The following is a 25,424-nucleotide window of genomic DNA, read 5'->3' as shown; positions in this document are numbered from 1 at the left end:
GCATGATAACATGTTAGCTTTTCTGACTGTTAGTCGGGTACCATTTCTGACTGTTAGCTTGCTAGTCTGTTAGCACGCTAGCATTTGAGCCTGTAAGCACATTCATTTCAGTTTCTTAGTACGTTAGCTTGATAGCCTGTGATTATTTTCCTGCACACACCTGAGGCTCGTTTGACTGTCTGATTCATAGTTAGACACACTTAGACACACACACACACACACACACACACACACACACACACACACATACACACACACACACACACACACACACACACACACACGTGTATGCGTGTGTGTGTGTTGGGTGTGTAAACAGTCATCAGTGTGTTCTGTGTGATGAGAGGCTGACAGGAAGGGTGTGTGTGTGTGTGTGTGTGTGTGTGTGTGTGTGTGTGTGTGTGTGTGTGTGTGTGTGTGTGTCATCTTTCATCTCCACACTCAGGATTTAGGAAGAGGAAACTGCAAACACTCATTTATGTCTGTCGAGGCTCTTTGAAGTTTCAAACACAAGTCTAACAACAGATATAACACACACACACACACACACACACACACACACACACACACACACATACACACACACACACACACACACACACACACACACACACACACACGAACAGGAAGCTCTGGATGTCTTTATTCGTTATGACAATCATTGAGTCCACAGAACTTATTGTGTTTATTTATTATTAAAATACAAAATATTTAAATTTTGATTTCTTACATTATTACTTGTATTATTATTATTATTATTACTATTATTATAAGCATGCATATGAAACATGAGACAGGTTTGTGTGTGTGTGTGTGTGTGTGTGTGTGTGTGTGTGTGTGTCGTTACCTGCCTCTCCCCTGAGGGGGCGGAGCCTCAGAGATCCAGGTGAGGCTTCATGTTTCCTGCAGACGCAGAGCGGACCGGCAGCAGGTGAGACAACAGCATTCATATATTCATTATATTATTATATTATATCATCTATGATAAATATACCTGCACGTGAACAGTGGATTCATCGTCATTCATTTGCAGGTTTTACAGCAGGATCAGATTCTCTTTAGGGAAATATCTAAGAAGTCAGAAGACGTAAAGATGAATTTCTCCAGCTATAAAACAGAGTGTCATGAAACAGACTTCAGAGTAAGACATATGTCAGGATCAGGGATGTGCACAGACAGTTTGGGGGGCGGGGGCTCAAGTGAGAAAAAGGGCACTTCCCATAATCATTTATAAAAAAAAGTTAAATATAGTTGCACATCTCTGACTTACTGACCAATTTATTTGAATACCCTCACACTCACGCAATTGTTTAATACTCAACAGAATTCTACAAAATGAATCAGCTACAATGGTCTTCTTTAGTATTCACGATGCACAAGAGCAGACAACAGACTAGTACAATTAATAGTTATTAAATGAGCAGCCAACAATCAATATGAAGTTACTGTTTGAGGACATTACAGGCAAAAAGTTAATTTTTTCATGTACTTGTTATTTTGGTCTATTTTGCTTCCATGTTTTCTTTCACTCTAATGGAAATAAAACTTCCAAGAAACATATAAAGGGTGTTCGTTTTACTGCCATGTCTGAATTCATCTATGGATTTAAAGCTAATCTGCATTCAAACATTTCAGGGGAAAATAGTGACTTGACTCAAGTAACTATCTGGGGAAGTTGTGAGGTGATGTGTTTTTTTGTTTTATCCTTATCACCTGCGATGCCTTGGTAACTGCATGCAAATTAGCGTATTTTAATTAGGCCTAGTTAAAGCCTAATTTGCATATCAATGTGGCGATTGTGATGACGTAATTGGATACACATTTTACTGTATTCCCTTTAAGTGTCTCCGCTTAAGTACAGTACACTAGCCTTTATGCCCATGATAAATTGCCGTAGCTAAACATTGAGCTAAGTTACCCATTAGCAAGTAGCCTACCAGTTAACTATATTTGTTATTGTCTTTGAGCTAATTCGCTGTAAACTCGAGGCACTGGCAGTTTAGTCATTTGTTCATCACCACTCTCCTTCAAAATAAGCCAAGAAAAGCCGGCATAACATGGGACAGTAAGGTGGGAGGTGCTGCTACCTGTCTGTCTGAAGGGACAGTAAGGTGGGAGGTGCTGCTACCTGTCTGTCTGAAGGGACAGTAAGGTGGGAGGTGCTGCTACCTGTCTGTCTGAAGGGACAGTAAGGTGGGAGGTGCTGCTACCTGTCTGTCTGAAGGGACTGCCGATGTCCGCACGGCTGTGCAGGAGACGTGGAGGGAGGGAGGGGGGGAGAGCTATGGAACTTCACAGTCTAATCTCCCGACCTGATATTTTAATTTCGTATTCAATCAATATATTTTTGGAAAGGGAAACTGTGCGCAAACAGCAGTAGATATATATCCATTTATAAAAAAGGGGGGGGAAATGGCACTTTCTCTGAGGGAAGATAAGGGCTGGGGCTCAAGACCACTTTGATGTCTATGTGTGCACGTGCCGATATTTCAAGAGGTCGTTTTGACTTTCACATTACATCTTTTAGGTTCTGGTTTGAATGCATAATCAGATTTATTTTAGGTTGATATCTTCAGTTTTAAGGAATACAAACTCTCCATATACATATATAGCTATATATATATGTGTGTGTATATATATATATATATATATATATATATATATATATATGTGTGAGTAAATAGGTATATGTATTATTGTTACAATTTTTTTTCATTCTTTTGACCTATATATTTATGTATCTATTTATTCACTTTACTAGCTAGGACCGGGAGGGGGGGGAAGGGAAGGGAACAATATACCGTATAATGTAACTCATTGTGCCTGACTCAATAACACATTTTTTTTTTTAAAGAAAATAAATAAAGATTAAGTTGTATCATCTTAAAAACTCAGACATTTTTTGTTTCATTATGGAATCATGTGCAGATTATTCTCTCTAGTAATGGTTGGGTGTTTCATATGTCAGACAAATATTCGAAAATATATAATGTACAGTTCTCAGAATTCAAAGAGATGTGATGAAATGTTACACTTTAATATAACGCAGCAGATAGATTTCAGAATCTGGAAACAGACTCAGACGGTTAAATATGTCGGGGTATTTCAAGAGCTAGTTGTATTATCACCGTAAACATATTTTAGGTTTTAAAGCTTGATTCATATTTGTTGGGACTTTTAGGAAGAAAAACCCTGAAAAGCAGCAGAATTTTTATATCATATAAAATAAAATAAATAATGATCACAACACTAAACCCTCTCAGTAAACAAAGGAAGACCAAGTGTATAAATACAATATTAAAAACTATAAAATAAATGAATAAATAATAATAATAATAATAATAAAGATTAAATTAGCTCATTCAAACTAGCTGCACCTTTAGCAGCTTTGAGAACACTTTCCTGATCAATCATTATAAAACATATCATATCTATTATTCTGAAATGGACCAATCTGCACAATGACTACTTTTACTGTCTTTCACTATATTTTGATGAGAATACTTTTCTACTTTCACTTGAGGAACATTTTGAATGCAGGACTTTTACTGTAACAGAGTATTCCTACACTCTGGTACTTCTACTTTTACTCAAGTACAAGATCTGAGTACTTCTACTTTTACTCAAGTACAAGATCTGAGTACTTCTACTTTTACTCAAGTACAAGATCTGAGTACTTCTACTTTTACTCAAGTACAAGATCTGAGTACTTCTACTTTTACTCAAGTACAAGATCTGAGTACTTCTACTTTTACTCAAGTACAACATCTGAGTACTTTTACTTTTACTCAAGTAAAAGATCTGAGTACTTCTACTTTTACTCAAGTACAAGATCTGAGTACTTCTACTTTTACTCAAGTACAAGACCTGAGTACTTCTACTTTTACTCAAGTACTAGACCTGAGTACTTCTACTTTTACTCAAGTACAAGATCTGAGTACTTTTACTTTTACTCAAGTAAAAGATCTGAGTACTTCTACTTTTACTCAAGAACAAGATCTGAGTACTTCTACTTTTACTCAAGAACAAGATCTGAGTACTTCTGCTTTTACTCAAGAACAAGATCTGAGTACTTCTACTTTTACTCAAGAACAAGATCTGAGTACTTTTACTTTTACTCCTGTTCCAGATCTGACTCCTCCCCCTCTGATCCTCAGCAGGTCATATGATGAGCTCCCTCTACCCTCCATCGTACATGAGTGTGGTGTCTCCTCACCTGGAGGACGGTTCGATCCCCGTGCTGCTGATGGAGCCCCTCCCCCGGTTGTTCCCCTTCCTGCCCCCCCTCCCCCCCCACCGACCCCTCAGAGTGTACGACTGCCCCCTGGAGCCGGCCTTCATCCAGAGGCGTAATGAGCGCGAGCGCCAGAGGGTCCGCTGCGTGAACCAGGGCTTCTGCAGGCTGAGGGGCCACCTGCCGGGCCGGGGGACCGAGAGGAGACTCAGCAAGGTGAAGCAGAACCAGAACCAGAACCAGAGACAGAACCAGAGTCAGAGTCAGAACCAGAGTCAGAACCAGAGTCAGAACCAGAACCAGAGACAGAACCAGAGTCAGAGTCAGAACCAGAGTCAGAACCAGAGTCAGAGGCAGAACCAGAGTCAGAGGCAGAACCAGAGTCAGAACCAGAACCAGAGTCAGAACCAGAGTCAAAACCAGAACCAGAGTCAGAACCAGAGTCAAAACCAGAGTCAGAACCAGATTCAGAGTCAGAACCAGAGTCAGAGGCAGAACCAGAGTCAGAACCAGAGTTCTGCCTCTGACCCCTCTTCTTCATGTCTCTTCTACATCAACATGTGTCCCCTCTTCTCCATGTCTCTTCTACATCAACATGTGTCCTCTCTTCTTCATGTCTCTTCTACATCAACATGTGTCCCCTCTTCTTCATGTCTCTTCTACATCAACATGTGTCCCCTCTTCTTCATGTCTCTTCTACATCAACATGTGTCCCCTCTTCTTCATGTCTCTTCTACATCAACATGTGTCCCCTCTTCTTCATGTCTCTTCTACATCAACATGTGTCCTCTCTTCTTCATGTCTCTTCTACATCAACATGTGTCCCCTCTTCTTCATGTCTCTTCTACATCAACATGTGTCCACTCTTCTTCATGTCTCTTCTACATCAACATGTGTCCTCTCTTCTTCATGTCTCTTCTACATCAACATGTGTCCTCTCTTCTTCATGTCTCTTCTACATCAACATGTGTCCCCTCTTCTTCATGTCTCTTCTACATCAACATGTGTCCTCTCTTCTTCATGTCTCTTCTACATCAACATGTGTCCCCTCTTCTTCATGTCTCTTCTACATCAACATGTGTCCACTCTTCTCCATGTCTCTTCTACATCAACATGTGTCCCCTCTTCTCCATGTCTCTTCTACATCAACATGTGTCCCCTTTTCCTCATGTCTCTTCTACATCAACATGTGTCCCCTCTTCTTCATGTCTCTTCTACATCAACATGTGTCCCCTCTTCTTCATGTCTCTTCTACATCAACATGTGTCCCCTCTTCTCCATGTCTCTTCTACATCAACATGTGTCCCCTCTTCTCCATGTCTCTTCTACATCAACATGTGTCCCCTCTTCTTCATGTCTCTTCTACATCAACATGTGTCCCCTCTTCTTCATGTCTCTTCTACATCAACATGTGTCCCCTCTTCTTCATGTCTCTTCTACATCAACATGTGTCCCCTCTTCTTCATGTCTCTTCTACATCAACATGTGTCCCCTCTTCTCCATGTCTCTTCTACATCAACATGTGTCCCCTCTTCTTCATGTCTCTTCTACATCAACATGTGTCCCCCCCTCCCCCCACCTTATCACCTGAATGTCCTCATAGAGCACCATTAGGTGCTTTCACACCCTTTTCCCAGTATGGTTCCGATATAGTTCCGAAAATGTGCGTTCACACCAAAAGGGGTGACTTTCAGGTACTTTCCTGGGGAGAAAAAGTGCCCCAGTTCTGATTGGCTGGGCCAATTACAAACCACGCCCCGTAAAACTCAGAAAGGTTTTGTGAAGCCACCATTTTATTTTCCTCGCATTAGTATCATTAGCATTAGCCTCGCGCACCAATGCAGAAAGACTAACTTATGGCAACACAAAATAAAACGTGGGAGCGGTGGAGATGAGGAGGTGTCTGCGTTCTGGCGATTTACTCTGAAGGCTTCAGTCGAAGCTGCTGGGAGTCCCAGCAGCTTCGACTGATTCTCCAACTCCGGGGACTTCGGGTGGCAGTATACGCCGTGAAGTTGTTTGCGGCCTGCCAATAAACCAAAAGCAGAAGGAGAAGAAGTGACGTCAGCGGCTTCATTTGCCTAATCCTCCCTCAGGGACTTATTCCGTCCGGTGTGAACGCGATCCGTACTTAGTTCAGGAGAACTAAAGAGTTCTCAAGAACTAAGTACGGCAAAGTGTGAACGCGCCTATTGAGTTCTTTGTAACCAAATGTCTCTCAGAGGGGCGTGGGGAGGGGCTCCTTATTTTCATCTAAAGTAACAGACAGAGAATCAGCACTTTGGAAACAGGACTGAAACAGAGGGGACTATGGGTAATGCTGCAATGATCTGTCTGGTGTTTCAGCCAATCAGAGACAGGCTCTGGATATATCTGAGACCTGGTATATTGATGAAACCCAGTATGACAGGGGACCTTTAAGGAAGAAGCATGCATAACATAGACTCTTATTGATTTTTAAAAAGTATTAATTTTTGCAAGGTGGAGACGCTGAGGGCCGCCATCAAGTACATCCAGCAGCTGCAGGGCCTGGTGCAGCGCGGGGGGGGAGCACTTCCTGTGGGACCGGGCACAAACAACTGAAGAAGAACCGCCAACTCCAGCTGGACTGTGGACCGGGAGAGGAAGTGAAAGTAAACACTTCCTGCACTCTGACTGAGGAACAGTTTGACTCCGACACACAAAGTCTGATTTCTTTAAAGTGCTTTTAATGAAAGATTTTTTTAAATCCACATCTGAAAAACATGGAAACCATAGATATAGATCCCCCCCTTGGACTCCTTTGTTTACTTCTGTAACATAGTGACATCACTGTGGAACACTTGCCCTCCGACACATTGTATGTGAAAGGCTAAGGGGCAGGACATCTCTAAGCGTTTGACCAATCACAACAGGTCTGGCCAGCTAACCAATCAGAGCAGAGTGGGCTCTGGTTTCAGACAGAGGGTGAAAAGAGGTGCTGCAATTATTGATTTTTCTGAAAATCTTCAAATGTAGACTTTATTCTGAAAAACTCAGAATTATGACTTTCCTAAATTCTGCCTTTTTATTGAAAAATCTAAATGTTTTGACTTTTTATCTGAAGTTCTCATTTTTTTTCTGAAATTCTCCACCTGCCAGCTAACAAATCAGAGCAGCTCTGGTTTCAGACAGAGGGTGAAAAGAGGCGCTGCTGCTCAGGCAGTATGAGAACAATAAAGAGCTTTCATTCGAGCTGGACGAAGGTACATTGATATTACAGCTACCAGGCAAAGTCTGCTCAGTAAACTGGAAGTATCAAAAGTGCTTATTCTGCAGTAATACAGCCTCCTTATGGGATATTGTTTTGAATATATCTGACAGGAGATTAACATTAGGCATATTTGAACTATTTCTTTACTTTTCGTACCTGACAGTTATTGATCTTTATAGATGCATCTGTGGTAAAAAGACATGGTTCTCCTTCTATATGCATTGTAGTAAAAGAATAACGTAGAATATTAGGAGTAAGTGTGTTGAGTAGCGTACTGCAGTTAATATACTCGGTGTGTCCATGAAGGTATGTGCTGGTGCCCTGTGGCTCCAACAGATCTACAGGTGTTAGAATGATGCTGAGAGAGACACAGAGACAGTGATCGTTAAATATCGATTTCATATTTAATATTCATTGTGAGGAAAACGATGAAGCAGAACTTTTTAAACATTAGAAAAATAAAAAGCTTTTTTTTTTTTACCTGGAGTCTGTGATGAAAATGTGGATTATTTATTCTGACAGCTTTACTTTATTCACTCTCTTTATCTTCAATTCTTCACAAGGCCCTGTAAATAATGATTCAAAGAGCTGTACCGAGTGTTTGAGTGTCTGTCAAGGGTTTGTAAATAAAGATTTGGTGATTCAATGTTTTATTTTATAATGAAATATATATATTTGTTATGAATATAAGTGAAAAACTAACAGATTTCAAACATGTTTTCAATTTTTTAAATAACAAAATCCATCATTTTTAAACAGGGACACATTTTGATCAGCTCCAGATTAATGATGACGTTCAGATATCGGAGTAGCAGTGGCCCTCAGGTGGATCCCTGTGGAACACCACGATATCACTTATAAATAGATAGAACTTAAGATCTACAACTACGACAGGTGCAAACGCACTACGACTGTTGTTGGAAACTAAAATGCTTCATGGTGTTATTTAAACAAAGTGATCACATGACTCCTCCTGATGTTACTGCAGTTACGCTAGCTAGCTAACGTAGCTTACCTAGTGATTTCAGATACACTGACGAACACTAACACGACTCACTCTGAGACAGAGACAGTTTCTTTCTTATCCCCCACAAAAAAAGACACCGCAATTTTTTTCTTGTCAACTTTTTTTGGTCAACTTCTTTTTTTGTCTGCAACTATTTGTTTAACCAGGGTCAGTTGACCAATAACCAGGGGTAACATCGCTGCATCATATCAGACTGAGTCATGTGACCGTTTAGTATTTGCAACTTTAAACGCCAAAGCTTTGAACTCGGTGCAGCTCTGCAGGTTTCAGGTCTTTACGAATAAATTGACATATTGATAATTGTATCCTGCATGAGGACGCTTTCTTTTCCTAGAGCTGCTGATTTTAAATCATTGATTTGAAAAACTAAATGAAGAATCGTTCCTCCTGTTCAGGATCTTATTCAGTTTTACAAACACCACTCACTCGTCATTTATCGTGCAAAAATGCCACAGAAAAAAATCTTTAAAGGTGAAAATGTGCTGCTTTCATTTGTTTTCTGGAGAAACTCAGAGCGACTGTTTTTAAAATAAAAAATAGCATTATATATTCCCTTGAGACTCAAAGTGTGATATCCTTGACCTCCTATGAACACATACAAATGTAAAATCAGTGTTTAAAATAATTAAATATCAGATTCAAATTAATGTATTAAAGTCTGAATAAATCTGCTGTCACACACACACACACACACACACACACACACACACACACACACACACACACACACACACACACACACACACACACACACACACACACACACACACACACACACACACACACACACACACACACACACACACACACACACACACACACACACACACACACACACACACACACACACACACACACACTTACTTTGGCTTTAGAGAGAAGAGCAAAAGCAGCAGGATGAAGAACACTAACCCCTCTGTTTGATTTAATCATCCTCAGAGGGTCTGGCCTCAGAGGGTCTGGCCTCAGAGGGTACACTTTGAAACTGATTTAAAGTGTAAACCAGAATATTTAAAGAAAGGAAACATCCAGATTTTCTAAAATGTATGAATGATTAAATGTGAAATTATTTGAAAGATAAATGGAGATAATAATCTTCTCTAGAGTTGATTTGAGACGTAGCAGCAGCGGCACTGAAGCAGAAGAGCAGGAAGTCTCCGAGTGTCTCGCTCTCAAGAGCAGCTTCTCGTGTCCTCACAACAAACACCAGCTGGCCCTCAGGAGTCCAGGAGAGAGGACAGAGTGGACAGAGGGTCTCCTGGCCCTCAGGAGTCCAGGAGAGAGAGGACAGAGAGGACAGAGTCTGATGGACCTCAAGATCCCGTCTTTCAGGGGTCTCAATGTCCTTCAGGAAGTCCTGATGACCTTTAGGAGGTTCTGCTGGCCTGGAGAACGACCCGGTGAGCCTCAGAACGTCTCAATGCCCTATTAATACCTCGATGACCATCAGAACGTCTCAATGTCCCTCAGGAAGTCCCAATGACCTTTAGGACGTCCGGAGGAACTTGAGAACGTCCCGATGAACATAACCAGGACAGAGAGGACAGAGTCTGGTGGACCTCAATATCCTAGAAATGTCTCGTTGACCATCAGGATGTCCAAATGACCTTCAGGAAGTCTCAATGTCCTTCAAACGTCCATATGACCCTCAGAGCGTCACGTATGACCTTCAGGGCGTCCTGCTGTCCCTCAGTTGCCCTTGGTTGTCCCCAGGCGTAGGGACACCAGCTGACGGTGTGTTGGCTGCAGACAGTAGTCGATGCTGAGCTGAACGTCCTGCACACGGCGCAGGAAGCGAGATCGATCCCGGGCGAACTGCTCCCAGGGACCCCGCCTGTCCTCCGTCTCCTCCCCCCCGCTCGCAAAGAACTCCTCCACTTCCTCACAGAAACGCACCTGACGAGAGAGAGGAGGAGGAAACAGGTTCAATCCAATCCAACTTTATTTATACAGCACATTTGAAAACAACAGAGTTGATCAAAGACATGTACATCAAGAAATATATAAGTGTATATATACTTATATATAAGTATATATATAAGTATATATAAGTATATATATAAGTATATATAAGTCCAGCATAAACACATTTAGACAAAACCAACCAGCGTCTAGTTTATATCTGGAATACAGAGGTGGGCAGTTACCAAGTATCAGTATCTCAAAATTGTACTTCAGCATTTGCATTGAGTGCTACTTTATACTTCTGCTCTAACATGTATTTAACAGCTTTTAACCAAATGCATCTCTAAGAATGAAACGTGTGGATTCTTTAAGTCATTAAAGAGTCAAATGATTTAAATATTTTACTAAACGTCCATCAGATCTTTGTTCGTCCACAGCACTGAAATGTGACTATCATATCTACAAATGTCACATATATAAATATAATTACACATCGGGCCCCTTTTCTGCACAGTGAGTACCGTTTATACTTTAAGTACAGGAAGCTGGTGCTTTGACTCAAGGGAAGCGTCTGGGTAGGGAGGGGTACCGAGCCCCGGTATTAAACGGCCCCGGGCTGAATTATTAAAGACCGTGGTACCGTTAAGCTCTGACGTTATCGGTCTTTTTATCGGTACTGGAGACATCTAAAAAATATATGTTATGTGTATTATTGCTACACAAACATTATATCGCAGTTTTAGTTTGGCCAACTCCGTTTCTAATACGCAAAAAGACAAAAAAAATGCGTCTATGATTATTTTTTAGTATTTTCTATCTCTCTCCCTCGCCTGCTTGGGAGGGGGCGGGGCAGTTTACACACACGCAGCTGCTACATGCAGCAACACACTGCGGAGATCACGGAGTTAACGCGCTCCGAGGTGTGGTTAAACTTTACCCGTCTCGATGTGGAAAATGCTCGTTACCTAAAGTGCAATAAGAGTTTAGCATGTAAGGGCGGTAACACAAGCTATTTGTCTAAACATTTATCAAAAGTGCTCCACATCCAGACGGAGGAATGCACCGGGTTCCACTGTCTTTCTAGTAGCTCTGTAGCCCCGCCCACGAGTAACGTTTCCAAGTCAGGTGTTATGTATGCTAGCAGCAACACACGGAGTTAACTACATTATACAAACATGGGTTAATGATTAGAGGTAACTGAGTTATTTATTTAGTTAAAGTTTCAGCTATTCTGTTTACAGTTCTGTCATCAGATTATTTAATACGGTTTGTTAAAACATTGTTGTTTCTTTTGATGTGAAATATTATTTATTTTATTTAAATAAAAAGCAATGTTAGTTTTATTCACCTTATTTTTTTCTCCAAAAGTACCGTTAAAAGACCGGAGTGATAAGCGGTATCGATAAAAGTAGTAGTACCGTTAAAACCTTAACGATCCCCACATCGGAGTACTTTCTATACTTCAAGTGCAGGAAGTTGATACTTTTACTCAAGGGAAGCATCCGAGTACTTTTTTCCACCGCTGCCGAAATGGAGCTAAACCGTGAGAATAAAACGGCACCAGCTTTGTAATAAAGCTTTCCTTATCAATAAATAAATGGACCCTTCATATCAATAACATCCTTCACATTTTTAACGCAGATCGTCCTTCAGGTTTCTGTAATTCTGCAGGCTGTGACGATATTAACTTTAACGTCTTGAATGAAAAAGGATGCTCATGAATTGAAGAAGTTTTCACATATATTATCATTTTAATTGAGTCCGGGACATAAAGTGTGCAGTTCTCTGCGTGTCCACAGGGGGGCGAGTGAAGTCTGTTTAATGTTCTTCAGTTATCTTTTATGAACAAAAGTAATGCGCTAAATGTAATATCACTCTGCAGAATGAGTACTCTTACTTCTGATAGTTTAAGTACATTCTCATTCTATTCTCATTAGCCTTTATAGTGTTGATATCTTTGAACAGAGTATTTGTACTCTGGAGGATTACAGGTCATTCAGTGTTTTCCTTTGCAGGTCAGGAACGTTCAGAGCCACGCCTCCTGAGGCCCTGAACACACCAAGCCGATCTCAGCCGTCCATAGATGTCTGGCCGTCGATGAGCGTCCTGTCGCCCTACTCAGATTGGGGTGTCCCGCACCGTTGTGTCTTTTCGGCCGTGCCGACACCTTCAGCTGCCGGAAAAAGAAATCACTCTGATTGGCTGTTCAGCTTAGCGAATCAGTGCATGAGAAGCGAAACGGAAGTGAGGTACGCAAACAAACGATTAGGCACACACAGACGGCTGTTTTCTTTCATTTTCATCTCACCTGGACGCAAGAAACCGAAGACCAACTCATCAGCACACGCCGTTTGTTTCTATCACGCAGTCTGTTCTTCTTCTCTGGTTATCACGCAGTCTGTTCTTCTTCTCGGGTTATCACGCAGTCTGTTCTTCTTCTCTGGTTATCACGCAGTCTGTTCTTCTTCTCTGGTTATCACGCAGTCTGTTCTTCTTCTCTGGTTATCACACAGTCCGTTCTTCTTCTCTGGTTATCACAGTCTGTCTTCCGGTTGTTGCCTCTTTTGAATGACGAACACACACTACCGCCACCTGCTGGTGAGGAGAGTTATTGCCACTGACGCATGCGCAGTGCGTACGTGCTCCTTGGCTGTCGGCTGAAGTGTTGGCGGTGTGTTCCAGTGCGACACATGGCCGAGACGAAGGAGACGTGAGGCGACTCCACAGTCGGGTCCGTCGGGACGTGTTCTTTGGTGTCGGCGACCTTTATTTAGAGCGAGGGTTAAATGGAGGGAGACTAAACCCTAGAAAAAGTCCAAGATTTACGAGAAAAATACTAGTCAACAAACATGTTGTTCCTTAACAACAAAAAACACTATTACCAAGTTGTTTACTTCCAACGATGTGACCCAGAGGATCTGATCTTCTAATGAATGTTTTTGGGACCTTTGAGCGTTTCAGTTATTTCTCATTCATATAAAAAAGTGTTTCCTCTTGTAAATAAAGGAATTTATAATCTACGTTTTTTTGAGATTTTAATCCTAAATGTGCCCTTTAATTATCTGTGTCTCTAAACTGTATGAATTTCTGATTGTTTGAATATTATTTAAAAGCCAGTGAAACATTGATACAGACAATAAACGCACCTTCTTAGTGACGCTGCAGGCGGAGGAGGGAACGGAGAGTTCAGAGAAGCCGCTGTCCAGACGCTCCTCTGCCTCCTCCCTCCTGTACTGGGGAGGAGCAGCCGGGTTGGGGGGCGGGGAGGAGGAGACAGCCTTCCTGGTCCTGGTTCTGGTCCTGGTTCTGGTTCTGGGCTCCTGAGTCCTCATGGGTCCCTGGAAGTTGAAGGGGCTGTAAGGGTCCGAGCAGCTGAAGGAGCTCCACAGACGGAGACTTTCTGCTTCGTCTGCCTCACTCGCTGAGGTGGAATCATCCCAGGAGTCACTGCCCGACGGGGGAGAGGAGACAGCCAGGGGGGAGAGAGGGAGAGGGAGGAGAGAGGGGGAGGGGTCGGGGGAGGAGTCACTGGAGGAAGGAGGGATGTTTCTGGGAGGAGAGGTGGCCGTGTGCAGCGGAGCCGTGAAGTTTCGGGGGTCGTACGGGTCAGCGCTGCGACCCAGGTATCTCCACAGACGCTCAGAGTCAGAGTCTTCGTCGTCCGTGGAGTCGGAGAGATCGGACGAGTCTTCGCTGTTGAAGCCGTCATCGTCTTCATCGTCATCTTCCTCAGAGCTGGACCCCCCCTCGGAGCTGTCGTCGCTGGAGGGTTGTCCCATGATGAATGCGATCGCTTTGTTCTGACAGCGGTTCTGACTCTCTTCTACCTCCACTGATAGACCCTCTACCTCCACTGATAGACCCTCTACCTCCTCCACTGATAGACCCTCTACCTCCACTGATAGACCCTCTACCTCCACTGATAGACCCTCTACCTCCACTGATAGACCCTCTACCTCCACCACTGATAGACCCTCTACCTCCACTGATAGACCCTCTACCTCCACCACTGATAGACCCTCTACCTCCTCTGATAGACCCTCTACCTCCACTGATAGACCCTCTCCCTCCTCTGAAGTCTCTTCAGTGGGACTACTTTCTGCGGCATCCTGCTGCTCTTCAATCGGAGCGTTCACCATGTTCACCTGGAGGAACGGATCAATAATAAAGAGTCATAATCTGGATAACTGATCAGTAACAGTTTTACACACACACACACACACACACACACACACACACACACACACACACACACACACACACACACACACACACACACACACACACACACACACACACACACACACACACACACACACACACACACACACACACACACACACACACACACACACACACACACACCTTAATGTGTGCATGTGTCTATTGATTGTATGTATGTATATATATATATATATGTATATATATATATATATGCATATTTCTATACATATTATTATTTTGTATTCTGGATTGTGGGAAACGGTATTTCGATCTCTCTGTCTGTACACACAAACTGAAAGATTGACAATAAAGTTGACTTTGACTAACTAGACAAATAAATATGTTCAGAATCCTACCTGCACATGTTCCTCCTCCAGACTGGTGTATCCATGGTCCTGCTCCGGGGTCAGAGGAGCCTCCTCACTGCAGGAGGGGGCTTCTGACCTGGGGAGACTGATGGCTGTGGACCCCCCCTCCTCCATGTTCTGGACTACATCATGTGTTTCACGGCTCTCTTTGTCAGCCGGCTTCTCTTTGTGTCTTAGTCCAGAAGCCTCTCCCAACGTGGTGCTTGTTTCGGCGGCTTTTGTTGGAGATTGTTGTGGACAAAGCCCTGCAGTGAGGACCCTCTCCTCCTCTTCCCAGGACGGGTCTGACAGCATCTCCGACCCCCCCTCAGACCCCCAGAAACTGCCCCACCACGGCCCACTGCCCCTTACTGAGTTCCCTGCAGGATCCCAGTCCTTCCCTGAAGTCGCTCTCCCTTCCTGAAAAGAATTCAACACAACATGACTGAAGAAAGTCCTGACAGAAGACAAGTACCCCATCTGAGTTTGCTGGACCAGATTCAGGTTCATTTCATCCGTGTTCTGGATGCCAAGCTCCCGCATGGAGTCAGCCGAGAGCCACGGCAAGCTTTTACCAGGCTCCAGGTGAGAATCAGAAGGGAGCCACGATAAAGTTCTGCCGGTAGCTGCGTCACACCGATGGTATGTCAGCTGGGGAGGAACCGGGATCAGGTCTTCCAGCATGAACCCGGCTCCGGTGTCCGCCCGGGCCTCGTTTCTCCCCGGGAGATATTTCTGGAGGAAAGATATCGCGGGCCTTGACAGCAGCCCGAGCCACGAGCTTTCCTGAGTGTGGAGCCCGGCGGGGGGGCCTCCTCTCCCGGCCATGGAGGATGCGCTCTGCCCGCTGGAAACATGTCCGTCACCGCTCATACTTTTAAACATTTTAGTGCAAAATGTGACTTTTATAATACTATTTATTCCAGTTTTTTTATAGACACATTTACTTGAACACTGCCTGGGCCCTCACACACCGAATACATATCAGAGTATTAGGTTTCTTGTAGGTAAATACAAATAAAAACCGTGGGAGGTTTTTTTGTGATTACACCATTTTAATAACGTCTTTTTTTTAAATGTGAACTACAACGCTGTCATTAGGCCAACTGCTTCACCATTTAAAAAAACACTGCCTTTATGGAAATCAATCACTTGACACTAAATGCATTTTTCTCAGTGAGTCAGTTTCTCCTTGATTTTTTAAAATAAACTAATTTTCAGTATGCAAATCCACCTCGACCCAGACAGGGAAACCGGGAATAACGTCCTTCTCCCCGGCTCGCTGCGCGGTGCTAAAACTCATCTGACAGCGGCAGTTGTTCTTCTTTCTGGAGGAGAATTTATTTGAAACAGTGCCGGCAAAAACTGAGGATAAATCCAAGTGTGAGGCCGAGAGAAGAGCCATAGTTGTCGGGTTTTAAAATCCCCGTAAAAGAGGCGACGGCGGCCGGCTGGAGATCTCCGGTGTAGCTTAGCTGTTAGCTTAGCACGAGCAGCTAGTTAGCTCAGCCGTTTGTTATCCGAAGTAAGACAATATTCGATCTAAAACACAAATTGTTAGATCGTAAACAATGTAAGACTGTTTAATCTAATTCGGTTGACAATACTGTTACGGTTTCTCCCGGTTTAAAGTGTAATTTGACCCGCCTGGTAGTTCCGTGTTTCTGCCTTAGTTTGAGATTTCATCAGAAAATATTTAGGGACCGTCAACATTTTCCGGTTATCACGCACCAGAACGCAAGAGCAGCCAGGGAGCGTCGCGATGTTACTGAGGCAGCGGGGGCGCGCACGCTGTCACTCAGAAGTCTTTTAGTCCTGAAGCGAGGACATTAACAGAGTTACACCAAAAGAGACATTGCAGATATAAAAGAGGCTGACATGTTAAAAAGAGAAGACACACACATTGGGAATACAAATAATAGAATAGAATCGAATCGAATCGTTTAATGTCATTATACATGTACAATGAGATAATAATAAATGCTTCTCCCTTTCAAGGGTGCCATCAAAACAAAAACATCACAACATAAGACAACAAAATACACGCAGCATACATACTTAGGAATAAGGAATAAAGGAATAAGGAATAAAGTGCAGTAATTATGTCCAGGAGTATAAAAATAAAATCTGTAATGTAATAAATAATAATAGTGTGTATTTATAATAATAATAATAATAATAGTAATGATATATATGTATATATGTACAGAGTCACATTGATTCACATGATTTCAGGTGTTAAGAGTAATGATGGCTCTTGGGAAAAAACTGTCTTTGAGTCTGTTTGTTTTGGATGTGATACACCTGTAGCGTAGCGCCTGCTGGCTGGCAGCAGGTTGAACAGGTGGAAGCCGGGGTGTGAGCTGTCCTTGATAATGTTTTTGGGTCTACTGAGGCAGCAGGAGGTGTAAATGTCCATCAAGAAGGGGAGAGGGCAGCCGATGAACCTCTGTGCTGCTTTTACGACTCTCTGGAGCCTCATGCTGTCGGCCTCAGTGCAGCTGGCGTACCACACTGTGATGCAGTATGTCAGTAGGCTCTCGATGGTAGAGCGGTAGAAGGTCTCCAGCAGCTTAGTGGCCAAGTTGTTCTTCCTGAGCACCCTCAGGAAGTGCAGACGCTGCTGGGCCTTCTTGATGAGAGCTGTGGTGTTGTCCTTCCAGGAAAGGTTGTTGGACGCCGAGGAACTTGAAGGTGTGGACCCTCTCCACACACTCGCCGTTAATGTCGAGGGGAGCGAGGTCGGTAGTATTCCTCCTGAAGTCTACAGCTGTGTCCCAATTCAGCGGCCGCATCCTCCTGAGGATGCATTCGGAGACCGCATACGTCACTTCCGCCAAACGAAGGCTGTCCCAATTAAAAAAAAAGACAAGACTCCTCCGAAAGCGGCCTTCTTTCCCCAGATTTAGAGGATACATCTGATGTACACTCCGCGGTCTACCATATCCCAGGATGCAACGGGTGACGGTGACGAATGAGTTTTTAAAAAAAAATAAGGCTTGTAACGTCCCATCAACGGCTACAACGGTTTCAGCTGGATTCGTTTTTAAATGTACTCACCCAAATAGTAAACGACATGAAAGAGAAGTAAACCTATTTAATTTGTGTATTTAAATATACGGGCAATTGGAGATGTCTTCTTTATATTACATACATAAAATAATATGAAGTGAAAATATTTCTAAACCCTGTTTGGTTTTCATATTGTTGGGATTCATTATAAAGCTAATTTATTTATTTAACTGCTTTTGTTATACAAATCTTACTGCAACAATTTTGTTTGATAGGGAGCAAGGAGCAGACTGCGCAATTTATCCAGATGCGCGGGGAGAATGAAGCCCTCTTCACGGGGGCCTGTTGCGACCTCGGGAAAATAATTTAAACATAACACCAAAATAAATACAGCTAGATCTGACTCCATATTGAACAGTTTTGAAAACAGTTTGAAAATATTTTGCCTAGTGTCAGAAATTATTACCGGCACTTGTGACTGCAGCTGGTTGCTAGGTGACGGGGGCGGCAAAATGTAGGGGTAACTGCCGGTGACGTTCAAGGACATGCTCCGTAGACCGTCTCATTTCGCAGTCCGCGGAGGACCCAAGCTGGGTGAGGCTGGGTCCTCAGGAGGCTGGGTCTTCAGGAGGACCCAGCCTCTGAATTGGGACACAGCTTACGACATAGGCTACTTGTCAACCCTCCCGATTTTCACGGGAGACTCCCGATTTCATTGCCCTCTCCCGGTTTCCTCCCGGGGTCATATTTCTCCCGCATTTCTCCCGATTTCCGACAAAATCAGATTTACACACGAATGTTTCCACTCGGACTTTAATACAGCTACACCATTGTTTGATTTCCATGGTAACACGTCTCTTTAGTAGCGCGCGCAACTCAAAGTCTGAGCGGGTGAGGCAGATATTCACAGAAAACAGAACAAGAATCGACAACTACTCCACTCTCTGCTCACTCCTTTCCTGTAAAATACAGGTCCAGCCCACTTACAACTACAATAAGCATGTTAATGTTAATCTAACAGCTCCGGCGATGCACTAGCACTAGCAAAAAACTATCTTCAAATAAAAGAAAGTCACCGGAGGAGTTAAAGGAGAGTGACAGGGAGCATGAGAAGAAGAGGGAGAGAAAGTTTCAGCCAGCTTGATCGATGGAGTTGGCTTCTAGTGGTGCAGTGACGCGTCCTAAAACCCTTTTATAATCTATCGATTAGATTTATGATCCGAAAATTATAAAAGTAGGGAAGACATGTGGAGATTATCCGGCTGAACAAAACGTGCATTTATCAAACAGGTTTTTTTTCCACAGACCTTATTTCCAGCTATTTTCCAAAACCCTGTGGAGAAATCCCATTGCTTTTTGTCGAGGGAACCAGCAGCTTACTTCCTGGTTTAGGACGCGTCACTGCACCTCTCTATATGATGCCAATATAAACAAGGTCTTCTGTCGGCTCTGTACATCAATGTCGACCTATGCTGACAAGTGAAGAGTAGACAATATAACGGTATCGGCGAAATGTCCCAGCAGTTTAGGAGAATGAAGGATCTAATCAAATCAATTACATAGCCATTACATTTCTAACTCCTGATGACAGGAAGCAGAAAGTGCATTATACAAATAATAATACTCATAATAGCAGACATTTTTTAACAATGACCACAATATCATTATTTTAATAAACCAAATATGAACAATTGAGGAAAATGAGGAAGAACTGATGATTCAAATGTTGTAGTACAAGTAGTACATAAATTACTATTACACCAAATGTGTTTTTTTTTGGACGAATGCTCCGGGCCAGTGGTTAAAATGGTGGGGCCAGTGATAATACCCGAAGTGGGACGGTCGAGAGTCCCGGGCTGATTTGTAGTCCCAGTCCGTCCCTGCCCACCACAGTGGTGTCGTCAGCAAACTTGACGATGATGTTCTCTGGGTGGGCTGGACTGCAGTCGTGGGTGTAGAGCGAGTACAGGAGAGGGCTCAGCACACAGCCCTGAGGAGAGCCGGTGCTGAGAGTGCGGGTGGAGGAGTGATGGGGGCCAAGTCTCACACACTGGGGGCGGTTAGTGAGGAAATCTTTGATCCAGGAACAGGGGGGTGGGGGAAGGCCTAGGTTTGATAGTTTGAAAACTAGAATGTCCGGATAAAGACAAATAAGTACTCATCCATGGCTAAAAAAGTAGTAGCAGCAATTAAAAGTGTAGGGAGACCAGGGACAGTTGTAACGCCTTCAATATCTCCAATCACAAACAAGCTAGAGTGATGAGACTCACTCTGCACATGCTCAGTTATGTGGAAAGATTGCTGTGAAAAAAAGGAGTCACGTTTAAATCTGTCGCGAAAGATATCAGCAAAAGTGTGTTTCTGAGGTAAAACATTAACAAAAATGATATGATGTATTTTTTGGATACTGTCTTGAGGTCAAATGTCTAGGAATCCAAACTAGTATTATTAGAATCACTGTTTTGTAAGGTAAACATATAACTAGCTAAATATGAGTCAAGCAAGCAATTAGGCAGGTTCACAGGGGGTGAAAACATGACTGGTGGTCCTGGGACGGCTGTAACACGGACCACCTGGGACGGCTGTAACACGGACCACCTGGGACGGCTGTAACACGGACCACCTGGGACTGTAACACGGACCACCTGGGACTGTAACACGGACCACCTGGGACGGCTGTAACACGGACCACCTGGGACGGTTGTAACACGGGCCACCTGGGACGGCTGTAACACGGACCACCTGGGACGGTTGTAACACGGACCACCTGGGACGGCTGTAACACGGAGCACCAGGGACGGCTGTAACACGGAGCACCAGGGACGGCTGTAACACGGACCACCTGGGACGGCTGTAACACGGACCACCTGGGACGGCTGTAACACGGACCACCTGGGACTGTAACACGGACCACCTGGGACGGTTGTAACACGGAGCACCAGGGACGGCTGTAACACGGAGCACCAGGGACGGCTGTAACACGGACCACCTGGGACGGCTGTAACACGGACCACCTGGGACGGCTGTAACACGGACCACCTGGGACGGCTGTAACACGGACCACCTGGGACGGCTGTAACACGGACCACCTGGGACTGTAACACGGACCACCTGGGACGGCTGTAACACGGACCACCTGGGACGGCTGTAACGCGGACCACCTGGGACGGCTGTAACATGGCACATTAACAATGATGGCTCATTTGCTTGAATGATCCATATTGTTGATTGGTGTGCATTGTCCCTGTAAAAATAAACAGAATCAAATAGTGTACGTAAAGTGTGTGCGTGTGTTTACAGTATGCCACATCTCAGAAAGAGGGCGACAGACAGGGGCACTTCCTCTGAGGGCCTCAAAAGACGTGCAGGAGGGCAAATCAGTCAGGGCAGAGGCAAAGTCCCATGATATATGCCATGTCACCCTGTACCGGTTCCATAAGAGGAGGCTGAGGTTGGAGAGTCAGGGATCACAAACACCCCAAAGAGCAGGCTACTGGACAAGGTGTTCTCAACAGAGCAGGAGATGCTTGTGAGAGACTACCTGATGGAGGCAGCTGATTTATGGTCTCAGCTCAAAGGAGGTAGGTCCACTTCATTAAGGTAGAATAGGCTATCAATACAGATGGAAGTGACTTTTACACCTGCCACAACTGAGAATCAGATTAATTCCATCTGGTGTTCTGTTTGAAGTTTTGTTCATTGTTTGTTGGAGGATCTGTGAAACAGTATACAGTCTATGGTGAAACCCCATTCAAATCTTGTTGCCTTAGAATTTGACAGCTCTCCCTCTTTTTTGTCATGTAGTGTGAAAAAAGGTAACCGTTATTAACATGTTACAGCCGTCCCTGGCATGTGCTACAACTGGCCCTGTACACACAGGGACAGTTGTAGCAGTTGAGTTTTAGTTTTTTTAAATACATTTTTCAACCTGTGCTTATTTCATAGAAACATCTTAAATGCATTGTTTCAGTAGCTGACACATTGACAATGTATAATAGCAAAATGGCTATCCTAGTGTAAATGTTTTTTTACTTATTGGGGAAAACCCAAAAAGTGTTACAACTGTCCCTGGTCTCCCTACATATCAAGGTTTCAGATACTTTGAAAATGCTATATTGCACGCAAGCACGCAGCTGACCTGTTACATAATAACATGACTGCAGTGCTGGCACGTGTTTATCAGCTGGGCACACACACACACACACGCACACACGCACACACGCACACACACACACACACACACACACACGCGCACACACACACACACACACACACACACACACACACACACACCGGTCAGTGTGACTCAATGATAATTTTAGTCTTTCAAGGGAACAAGAACGTTATTGGTATTGTCAGGCCCTCTAATTAAACCACAAAATAATATTTTCTAAATAGACAGGGACCAAACACACTACGGGAGGGGAGCACCACAGAGAGCAGAATACGGCCTCTTTAATTCAATACAACCCCTGGTATAGTTTCCTTTATATATGCATAGGAGTCATTTGCACCACGTGTACCCACCACTTTTTAAAAGTATAACTAATAAATGCTCTGAAAGATAGCGTGCACAAAGACCTGTAATGAACAGCAACACTGGTTTAGTTTCAAGATGTGTAATTTGGACATGTCAGTAAACTTTTAATAGGACAATCAATGTAATAACTAATATGTCTCCTGCTGTGCAGCAGCAGGGTGGAGGCACTACAAATAATTCCTCCTGACTCAACTGAATCTAAAATGACCCACAAACATGTTGTCTGGCCTGTTTTTCCAGAAGTAATTGTTGCTTTCTTTTCCTGTCAGATAACCAGAATGTGTAGTTTACGTTGCTATCTCTCACACACACACACACACACACACACACACACACACACACACACACACACACACACACACACACACACACACACACACACACACACACACACACACACACACACACACACACACACACACACACACACACACACACACACACACACACACACACACACACACACACACACACACACACACACACACACACACACACACACACACGTCTATAGGTGTTGCTGCAAATAGTCAGGACGTACAAAAAAGGATGGCCCGAAATACAGTTTTATTTGTATCTGAAAAAAGTGTCCCCACCACTTATTAAATGTTAAACGTCACTTTCCCATTCTTCTACTTGTTGCTCGTCTTGGATAGAGCCTCACAGTGAAAGCTCTGACCTTATAGGAAGTACGGAAGAACAACGGAGGCTATATATAAATAGATACAACAAACATGGCTTTTTAATTCAAGTTTATTTTGTAGTGCAAATAATACAAAACATGTTTCAGAATGGAATGAATACACATTAGTGGATAATCTAATCACATTATCATGAAGTTCAGTGTGTTCAGTACATTCTGCTCCTGTCGACTCCTTCAAATCACTGCAGCGTGTTTCCATCAGCCAATCACAGACCTGCCTTTTAATAAGAGTGGATCAGACTCACTCCACCCAATTCATTCAAAGACCTGCCTTTCTAGGAACAGCAGATCAGCATTAGGTTGATGTAGGTACAAAATAAACAAAAGCCTCAAAGAAGTGTGACTTTTGAGGTTTTTTGTGAACTTTAACTGGACCTACAATGCCTCTAACTGTCATGAGGCCCGATAGCTTAGTAGTAGTAGCTGAAATAAATGTTCACTATGAAAATCAAAACAAAATGACATTATATTTTATGTTTTTACACCTGGAATATGTGTTTTGAATAACGGCTGCAACCAACAACGGTTTTAATTATATTTATTTAGCTTTAGATCAATGGCTTGGTGTGCGTCCCAGTTCCTCAGAGTCCACGGTGATGTGTTGAAACGTCCAAACATGATTTAAAGGCATTCTGGAGGAGGAATTAATTCAATGAATAAGCCCGGAGTTATTTTGAACTGTGGACGGACCAATGGGAAACACCATGATGTGATTTAAAGCCATCTGATTGGCTAATTAAAGAACTACAGGAGAGCGTCAGGGTCAAACATCACAACGTTTTAACCTGAAATCACATTTTAAAGACCCTCCTTTAGGTCCCTTCCTCACAGCGCAGAAACACGGAGGTCGCTTCATAAATCCCAAAAGTACAAAATGACGGGAGATTTCCCCCCCCCCAAAAAAAATGAGGAATGAAATGAGCGTACGATCAGATCTGGAAGGCAAACAGGCTCATGCACCGCAGTTAGAAAATCAAAGCATCCGCACTATAAAAATATCCCGTTAGCAACACGGAGCTAAGCTAATGCTAAAGCTAAAGGCTTCTCTTAACGCAGCGTAAAGGAAGTGGACTACGACTCCGCTAGCCTCCGCACGTCAATGGGAATACAACTGTATGAAAGTCAGGACATGTTTAAATCGTGAAAATCGTGAAATGTGTCATCGTCCCTTTATCTGCCGAAAGACTCTATTACCCAGCATGCACCTGTGTGTGCTGACTGAAACATACATCATTGTTATTGTTATTATATTAACTTCTCTGCTGCTTTTTGAAACGGTGCATTAGGGCCATTATTTGTAAAGCACGTCTGTAATTATTGACGTTTATCCCACTAAGTTTTTCCACTTCATTCTCAGGAAACACTCACGTTTCTTTTCTGTTAATGAATTACTTCCAATCTCAGAGACTACTCACATGCTTTAAACTTATATCTATGTTTTTAATTGTGTATTTACGCACATATCTGACATTAATCTGACATTAATCTTTCAAGTTATTTCTTGTAAATGTACATCTTTAGTGTCAGATTACTAATTAATTCACTTTAAATGGCCCTAACACGCCGTTATAATCTTTATTTTTCCAGAGATGATTCCATTTTTCCAAGTGATTTATATGTGTCTTCATTTAAATTAGTAAAAAATATTTTATGTTAAAACTGTTCCCGTTAAATCTGAAGTTTACATAAAGTTTATCTCATTAATCTTTAAGTGACTTCGTTTGTTTGAAGTTTAAAAGGACCTGATAATAATAAAAAGAAAGCAAACGCTTTTTAATCTAAAATGACCGATAAGAGTCCAGAGTCCAAAAACAGATCAAACGTAGTGGAACTATAGAGCAGCGGTTCCCAGAGGCTGAACAAAGTTCTGATTGGTCAATTCAGATCATGTGACACGTTGTTAATCCAGTAGAGCAGACCGCTGTCAAGGACTGTAAGGGAAGGAGGTTCAAATAAATGTTTACTGTCCCCTTATTGCAAAGGTGTACTACTCCCTGTAACTGCAAGTATATTTCATTGTAACTGGTGAAATGTCCTCAACTGTCTTCTAGATCAGGGGTTCCCAAACTCTTCAGCCCGCGACCCCCAAAATAACAGTGCCAGAGACTGGCGACCCCCCACCACGTGAATTGTCAACGGGGGGGAGCCTCGCTGCCGGGACATTCTACAGATGGCCGGTCCGCCCCTGAAAAATGTCTAT

General features: G+C 43.2%; 3 protein-coding genes across 9 annotated transcripts in view; 1 reads left to right on the top strand and 2 right to left on the bottom strand.

Annotated features, from left to right (window-relative positions):
• Positions 1 to 890: 890 nt before the first annotated feature.
• LOC307041543 (achaete-scute homolog 5-like) lies at positions 891 to 8,843 on the top strand. The gene is made up of 3 exons (XM_079685013.1): positions 891 to 931; positions 4,158 to 4,450; positions 6,716 to 8,843. Exons 2-3 carry the CDS (start codon positions 4,166 to 4,168, stop codon positions 6,815 to 6,817), a joined length of 387 nt encoding a protein of 128 aa, XP_079541139.1. The 5' UTR covers positions 891 to 931; positions 4,158 to 4,165; the 3' UTR covers positions 6,818 to 8,843.
• ppp1r15b (protein phosphatase 1, regulatory subunit 15B) lies at positions 7,848 to 16,761 on the bottom strand. Of its 6 annotated transcripts, none has more exons than XR_013808780.1 (6): positions 14,979 to 16,761; positions 14,424 to 14,543; positions 13,545 to 14,354; positions 12,707 to 13,202; positions 12,388 to 12,571; positions 10,249 to 10,389 (listed from the first exon to the last, which is right to left on the bottom strand). XR_013808780.1 is itself a non-coding variant. In XM_079685009.1 (3 exons), exons 1-3 carry the CDS (start codon positions 15,852 to 15,854, stop codon positions 10,183 to 10,185), a joined length of 2,082 nt encoding a protein of 693 aa, XP_079541135.1. In that variant the 5' UTR covers positions 15,855 to 16,745; the 3' UTR covers positions 7,848 to 10,182. The 6 variants fall into 6 exon arrangements, 1 of the variants encoding a protein (XP_079541135.1); XR_013808781.1 differs by having other exon boundaries at positions 14,445 to 14,543; XR_013808782.1 differs by having other exon boundaries at positions 13,545 to 14,543; positions 14,979 to 16,760.
• A 6,495-nt stretch (positions 16,762 to 23,256) lies between these two features.
• pik3c2b (phosphatidylinositol-4-phosphate 3-kinase, catalytic subunit type 2 beta) overlaps positions 23,257 to 25,424 on the bottom strand; it is a 58,147-nt gene continuing 55,979 nt past the window's right edge. For both annotated transcript variants that reach the window (XM_079685008.1, XM_079685007.1), the window contains exon 33: positions 23,257 to 25,424. This exon is cut by the window's right edge and continues 848 nt beyond it. The gene's annotated coding sequence lies outside the window, so the exon portion shown is untranslated.

The sequence above is a fragment of the Notothenia rossii genome, assembly GCF_949606895.1.
Source record: "Notothenia rossii genome assembly, chromosome: 5".
Taxonomy (NCBI): domain Eukaryota; kingdom Metazoa; phylum Chordata; class Actinopteri; order Perciformes; family Nototheniidae; genus Notothenia; species Notothenia rossii.
Note: the sequence above shows the minus strand (reverse complement) of the source record. Positions and strands in the feature narration are given on the sequence as shown.